Source organism: Sinocyclocheilus rhinocerous, unplaced genomic scaffold (assembly GCF_001515625.1).
Source record: "Sinocyclocheilus rhinocerous isolate Xijiao unplaced genomic scaffold, SAMN03320098_v1.1 scaffold604, whole genome shotgun sequence".
Lineage (NCBI taxonomy): Eukaryota > Metazoa > Chordata > Actinopteri > Cypriniformes > Cyprinidae > Sinocyclocheilus > Sinocyclocheilus rhinocerous.
In genome coordinates, this window is record NW_015658518.1 from 1,246,631 (window position 1) to 1,254,866 (window position 8,236).

An 8,236-nucleotide genomic window follows, 5' to 3' on the forward strand; every position below is an offset into this window, starting at 1 on the left:
AACATGATGACGACCACTGCCTTGCTAAAGAAGCTGAGGGTAAAGGTGATGGATTGGCCAAGCATGTCTCCAGACCTAAACCCTATTGAGCATCTCAAGGTCTCTAACATCCACCAGCTGATGTTGTCATGGAGGAGTGGAAGAGGACTCCAGTGGCAACCTGTGAAGCTCTGGTGAACTCCATGCCCAAGAGGATTAAGGCAGTGTTGGAAAATAATGGTGGCCACACAAAATATTGACACTTTTGGCCCAATTTGGACATTTTCACTTATGGGTGTACTCACTTTTGTGGCCAGCGGTTTAGACATTAATGGCTGTGTGTTGAGTTATTTTGAGGGGACAGCAAATTTACACTGTTATACAAGCTGTACACTCACTACTTTACATTGTAGCAAAGTGTCATTTCTTCAGTGTTGTCACATGAAAAGATATAATAAAATATATACAAAAATGTTAGGGGTTTACTGAATATATACACACATACATATATTAACATGCTTTCATATTTTGAAAAAAAGACAGCATCATTTGAAAATCATTCATGTTTCACACATAGCAATTTAGGAGGAGTCTAAATGTTCAATTTTACAATGATAACACTTCAGACAATAATAATAAGGATGTAGGTTAGTGGTTAAAAATTTGGGCCAGAGTACAAGAAGTTCTAAATTCAAACCACAAAAGAGTTGACAGTATTAAACACTCATTTAACACACTCACTTATATTGCTGATGGTCCTTGGTACTCCTGGTCTTGGCCATAAAGCGTTCGGCGAGCTTCTCCAGGTTGCGCGAGTACTCCATCTCGATCTCGGACTTCTTGCGGAAGAAGTCCTGGAGGTCCTGAAGGAGCTGGACCCTCATGTCCGTCTGCTGCTCCAGACATTTTTGCTGTTCCACCAGTTGGGCTCGAATCTCTGAACAAAAACAACCAAACATGGTTTGTTGTTAGAGTCTCTCAGTAGAAATCACGAAAGGAGTGAAGACAAATCATCAGTTTTAGTGCACGCTTCAACGGTGCTCTGGAAACCTCTTGCTAGCAACTCAACAAAGGCAGTCAGAAATTTTAAAAATGGCCAGCAATATTCTATAAATAAAGCATTCAGATTTGCCCTGGGCTAGTTTCATTGTGCAGTATCAGCAATACTACAGTAATCCAGGCTTCTCAGGTGGAGCAGGTAATACCCTTATGCTGCGTTTCATTACAGCCGGAATGAGGAACGGTCCCAGAAACTAACCTAATGACTCTCTAAAGCCAATGTGTGTACAGCTAGTACAGCCATGTAGGCACTCCACTTCATTTAACAAGCATTTTTTGCCCAAATTACCTCCGGTTTCCTCATGTGATTGCCCCCTTGTCATTGGAAATGGAGCTCATTAAATTTGCAGTGCACTGTGAAGGCTCTGCAGCTCCATACCATAATATACATTAAGACTTCCTCTCTCAGCCCTCAAGTGACCCAACATGTTTAATGTATTTCTCATAATATGGGTTCTCTGAACCACAGTGACCACTTTGATGGGATACACAATAACTAAATGCTATAAAAGCACAAATATTTCAACAATATTATAGTAATAGTATCCCGGACGAGCCCCCAGATAATATCAGTAGCCTGTCTTTATTAAAGAAATGAAATGGCAAGAAAAAGCCCTCAAATTTAAACATGAACTGTTAGTAACATATCAATTGTTTGACGAAGGTGAAGGGAAATTAGGGAGAAAAGGTAAGAAATAAGAACATTAGATAAAATGTAAAAATATATTTGATAGAACTAGTTATGCAAGGCAGAGAAGAGGCAAATATTTACTTCCAAGTTAAATAAATAATTTAAAACTACAGATTATACATAATAATGGAAACATCAAAGTTATTCCTGTAATGTCCAACAATAACTGTCTTGAACTTTGTTGAAAGCTTTAAATTTTATGCTAAATTGGTGTTTTCATGTTTGTGGTGTAGCAAAACTTCTTAGAGTTGGTTTTAAAATCTCTCTGATATTGTGCCTAAAAAAATAATTAAATAAAAAACAAATCAATTTTACAAATTGACAAATTAATCAAAAATAATGTAATAATAAAAGTAATTAATTAATTAATTTAATAAAAACAAATAACAACAATAAAATTAATGAATTCATTAATGTAATTCAATTTTAAAAATGCAAAATGTAGATTAACCAAAAATGTAGAGAACCAATGCTAGATGTTTTAATGACAGGCTATGAATATATCCAAAATAAATAAATAAATAAATAAAATTAATGAATTGATTTAATTAAATAAAAAAGTAAAAAGTATAATTTTTTAATGACAGGCTATAAATACATGCAGAAAAAGAAAAAATGTAGTATAAGAAGTCTGGTTTAAGATAAATAGGATTAATAATATTATCTCGCACCAAAAACACCTTTTTTCTGAAATATTTTTCCATAATGACTGCTGAAGTATCAGCATTTTTATATTCCGACATGTCATATTTTGCACTAATGACCCGCTGATTAAGTATCCATTACATAATCTACAACACACCATTACCTCAAAGACATTCAAAGAGATTCCAAGAGCAATATAAAACTTTCTGCGCTCCGCTTTCCTTTGTCGCCAGTATCGAGTGACCCTCTCTGATTACAAAGAGCATTCCTGGCCCTGTGAGGTCATGTGCATGGTAAACATCTGCATGGAGTCAGTGTGCTGAAGCATGTGTGAAACCGTGTGTCTGATCAAAGCCCCTGTGATCCACTTCAAACAGAGAGATAGATGTGAGCACCTGTGAGCCGTCTGATACTGCACAAACAAGACCTGAAAAATCAGCCCTCTGCTGTCTGTCTCTACAGTCAGCTTCAACAATTTCAGCGCTCGCAGGCGGGTTACCAAGATAACTAATGGCTGGGATGAGTGTATATCAGAGATTGCATGCTATTCTTTAAAGTGCAGGAAAATATGTGAGCAAACAACAGGCTGTGGGCCAATTTAGAGATAACAGAAACCATTTTTGAACCTTTTATGACCTCCACTGTACGTTAAAAGAAAGAAATTACTACTTCTCTAACAAAGACTCTGACAAACAGACTTTAGTCATACGTTTAGTATACCTCACACTGAATTTGATACTGGGAGATGGAAGCACAGTTTCAGCTATTTATCATCATAATTTCAACTGGTCTCATTTTTTTTAAAAAGACAAAAAAAAACTTTCATAGAAATCAATTTACAACTTCTAAGTTTATCAACTTCAAGTTTGCTAACAAAATAAATATTTAAAAAAAATGTAATGACAAACCAGCAGAAATTTAAATAATTTTTGCATTACGGTAATGAGAATTGGGGGCAGCTAAATGTGCAACATGACCATATCTATGCCATCATGACAGCTTCAATATTCTCATTTGCCAATCCAAGCAGCATGCTGCACTTTTTCCTCATACACTCTGTGCCAAAAGCTATGTGGGACATACTGTACCAGAATCCTGTATGCAGACGTTCTCATCAGCGCTACCTGAAATAGCAGCATTTGTCAGGAGACCTGTGTTAATGCACTGGGTTATCCAGAACTGCCATCTGCTTAACAACTCGGGACTGGGAATACTTTCCAGACTGTCACATTTGCTCAATTACCTAAGTGAGATGCCAAACAATGTATAGTTGATATGACATGCCAAGCAATGACAGCAGAGTCATACAGTGTGACATGCTGCTGCATACCGTATCTAAAACGTCTGTAAACCAGCCTCTCATCAGTACTGAGGCACAGGCCTCCAAAAACATGTCCCAGTATTTCGATACTTTTTTTAGATACAGTGTCAAACATAGTTCATATATATTGGCTTTGCAGTACAGAGTCGAGCTGCTTAATTGTTTAAAAATGATTTAAAAAAACATTTGCAGATTTCGTTCTACAATGAAATTTAGGTAAATATCTTTTGTTTTCTGTCTTCTGAAGTATCCTGTTACTATTTTGATGTGAAAATTCATTAAGAAGTGTGTGGGAAAAAATCACGAGGAGTGTGTGAAATAACAGTCTAAATGAATCAAACTGAACTGCAAACAAATTCAGACATTTTTGCAAATCTGTTTGTCAGATTAGATCAAAAGTGTTATTTATTCGCAAATCTGGCTTAGTTCTGACTCTAAACAGCAAATGCACAACATGGTTGCTTAAATATTATCAAAATAATTTATAGTTTGGTATATGGGTCAAAGACATTAAGATGTCCGCATCAAAAGAAATTTACAAAAGTGATTTTATGTCCATAGAAAGCACATTAAACATAAGTAAAGTGTCTACTTTTAAGGTTTCAAATAAGTTTTTGGAGAATAAAATGTCATAATTTGGTTGAAATAATGTTACATTGTCATTCAGTGTAACACTATTTATGTAAAAACTCAAACAACGTGCTTATTCTGATGTGTATATATTAAAATATATAAAATAATGAGGGAGCATATTAAATTTGATTGTGTTATAAATGAGTAAAAAATTCTTAATGACAAATGGGCAAAACCTAGGATAGTGGCAAATTTAAAAAATGTAAAATTACAACTAATTAGTATTTGGGGTGAACGTAATTAGTCTTTTAATATGTCATAAATTGATATTTGTTGTAAATATTCCTGACAGGATTGTTACACTGAATGACATTTTAGTGGGTTTCTTCTGTAAATCAGGGAAATGTATGATATTTATTTTTTGCTCAGAAAAACAAACACAAAATTGCAATTAAATTAAACAGAAAATGTTTTCATTTTTTTGGGAAAAACAACAACAATTTAAAGCAGTATTACACTTATTGTTTTTATGCTTAAACCCTTTTTCGTCTTTGACCCATATGGTAATCTTTACTGTCAGCCATAAATTTATCAGTAATATTTTACTGGGGCACAGCAATATTCCTGTGCACAGAAAAAACTTCTGTATACATCCAGTTATGTTTTTGTTTCTATTAAAAACTCTCATTTAAAAAATGTATAGTTATATCTATACATATAGATACACTATATTTTATATTACACTCATTTTACTTTTTCATTTTGTATTATTTTGTTTCTATTTGTTTCTAACAAAAAAAAAATGTTCACCTAAAATAACTGAAAACATCTCTTTACTAGATATACAAGATGGTTTTATCTGAACACCATTAATGTGCACCGTAACTAAAGGCCTTCAACTCATGTAAGAACAGGTTCTCCTTAAATAATCATGCAAGTCATCAGAATCACAATTATACGCTATGGGAACAAAAATCCCCTTTCATACTCATAATAGATAGTGACTGTTTCAGAAGACATGTAGACAGGTGGGCAGTGGCTGGGGGAATATCCTGTTTTCATACGGTTCAGCACAGCTGGGAGACGTCAGTCAGTCGGCCTTGCGCCAGGGCTCAGGAGCAATGTGTGCAGCAATGTGATCGCCCATGGCCAGATTGATTTTTACCAACTCCAGTCCATCAAGGAAAGTCTACTTACTTTTGACAGCTCAAAGAGAAGTGAGCCTCCATTCTACCGCTAACAAGCCGTCTTGTTACAGAAACTAAAAGCCAACCTGCAAACCACACTGTTGTGTTCACACTACAATTCAACACAAGGCCTAAACAGAATAAATGCAGACTTGGAACGATTTCATAACAGAAGTTAGACAAAAGATTAAAAAGTGAGCAAAATATTGTTAAGTCAATTTAATGAGGTCTTACTTCCCAAGCAAGTCACTGTATTCTTTTTAATTAGTTATATTTAATCAGTCAGGTATGTGAACTGAAGTAACTGGAGTGCATGTTTGTGACCATTATGCATCTTATGCGTCATTATGCATTTTATTTTGTCGTCAAAATATGCCAGCGAGTGGAAGAACCTCAAGAAAGTATGTCTAGGTCGAATTTCACCCCGAAATCAACAAATAAATAAATACAAAAGTTAAATAAAAAAGAAAAATAAATAAAATAAAAATGAAAGACTCAAATAAAATAAATTTTGTGTGGGAAAAAAATGTAAGCCTACTTTGAACTAATAAGTTAGTTACCAAAGTTTAAAGTCCATTTCAAAGGAGTCTATGAAAATAAAACAGCAACCTTCCACCAAGTGTTTGAGAACAGGAATCCAAATCGAATAAAAAATGTCAGCCAGAATCCTTTCTGTTACTAATATTTATCATCAGTTTGACATTATGGACTGTCATACAACCCTCCTGTGGTAAGACATAACTATACTGATCCTAAGGGGGAGAAAATTAGATATTTTCACATCTCCTGTAATTTACTTCCTATAGTATTTTTTTTAAAAAGGAGCCAAAAGCTAGGGCCCTATGAAATCAGTTTTATTTTTCCTCAAACTCCTTTTTATTTTTTTTCCAAATTCTATTTTTCCCCCCGTTTTAATTTCTCTGGATTCTGTTTTTCCGTTTTAATTCTTCTAATTCTTCTCTTCTAAATTGTATTAATCAAAAAGTATGTCAAATTAATTGAAATCATGAAACGTACATAATTTAAGAGCAATTTATTAAAATCTTGACAAAAATTTAATTTTTAAGGCCCTATGAAATAGTTTTTTTTTCTCAAATTTAGTTTTATTTTTACAAAATTCTGTTTTCCATTCATTTTTTGGATTCCATTTTAATGGTTTCATTAAATTTTAATAATCAAAACCATCTCTAAATAACCAATTGTATAAAAAAAGTTTTTTTTTCCCCCAGAAATACTGTGTTGTGTATTTATTTTTCTGGTAAACATTCCCTAAAAATAATGTTTTAATATTATTTTTTAGTTTTAGTAGTACTATTACATTAAGTAATATATTTTGTCACAGATTCAAGTTAAACTGAACTGTTATTTTGACAGAGTTGCAGTGAAGACTTTTAAGTTTCTCTGTTTATATCATATGACAATAGGTCAAAAACTCATATATTGAGGCGGCAGAGGTTGAAAACACTGTAAGCATCACATCACGCACGCTTCAGTATGTATAGTAAACGAAACCGCACAACATGCAGGATTCATATTTAAATAGTATTTTGCTGCTTAATATTACACTAGTATCGTATTTTGATGTAAGTGTACTAAACTACTTTTGATTTATTCATCCAAAATTTTGTGTGTTAATTAGAACAACTTCAGACTGAGATCACATATTTATAATGTCAGAAAATATCTATATAATCAATGCTTGAAGTGGGCCGGTACGCACCGGTACGCAGTACCGGCACATCTATATTTTAGCCTTTAGAGTACCTGCACTTTTTTGTGCGTACCGGCACTTCTGACATGTTGCCGGTACTCAGAGTAAAAGCGTCAGGGTCTGGGTGATTATATGATCCCATATATGATTAGAAAGGACACTATATAAATCACACTACCCAGGCGGGATCACCTCTCATCTCGATCAGTCACGTGAATGAATGCAAGTGGAGTGTGTGGGTCACGAGAGCATGTCAGGGGAGGCGCGCAGAGTAGTAGAATAATAATTAATTTATTGATTACTAATTTGAATCAGTACTTTAGAACGAAAATAATATCTTAAAATGAAAAGAAGCAGGCTTTTGCGATCACATCATTTTAAACCGGTAAACTCCTGGAAAGTCCAAGGATCCAGTAAACGAATTCAAACAGAAAGTTCAAAACAGCGCTAATGCAGAGAAAACACGGCCGATTTCATCAGCGATTGCGGAAAGAATAGTGATTTTCGTCCAGATGTCAGTAAAATTATTATTTTCAGCGTGTATTTGGCTTAAAAGCAAGAGTGTTTTACAATGAACGCTGATTATGCGGTGGTCAGAGATTTAGCGATTCTGAATGGGTCCGTATAGTAGTAAAGGCAGGCGATTTAGTGGTCTTTGGCGCCTCCCAGTGGTCCTGTTTGGTATCGCAGCTTGACTTGTGCTAATTTGTATTGAAAACTTTTATTTAATTATTGATTGATTGATTGTGGCACTATACATACATTGTGAATTATTAAAGTACCGGCACTTCTTTTTTTCTACTTCAAGCACTGTATATAATCATATTTATTATAGATATATAGATTTATTTATTCTTTTTTCTGGCATACATATCCTTCTGACACATGAAAATAACTATGTAAATGAATATTTAGCATTATTTGTGCTTAGGCATGGGACGATAACCGGTTTCAAGGTATACCGCGGTTTGGAAAAGTCATGGTTTCAAAACCACTAAAATTTTCCGTTATACCGTTCCTGTGGTATGCGCAGTTTTTTTACGTGTAGTCAAAGAAGGAAAGTGCAGGAC

At 34.3% G+C, this 8,236-nt stretch overlaps 1 protein-coding gene across 3 annotated transcripts in view; it reads right to left on the reverse strand.

Moving 5' to 3' along the window:
• The window catches only part of srgap1a (SLIT-ROBO Rho GTPase activating protein 1a), a 107,247-nt gene that overhangs the window by 71,477 nt on the left and 27,534 nt on the right, over positions 1-8,236 (reverse strand). For all 3 annotated transcript variants that reach the window (XM_016530830.1, XM_016530828.1, XM_016530829.1), the window contains exon 2: positions 721-916. In XM_016530830.1, the coding sequence (XP_016386316.1) occupies positions 721-916 (196 nt within the window). The remainder of the gene's footprint in view (positions 1-720; positions 917-8,236) is intronic.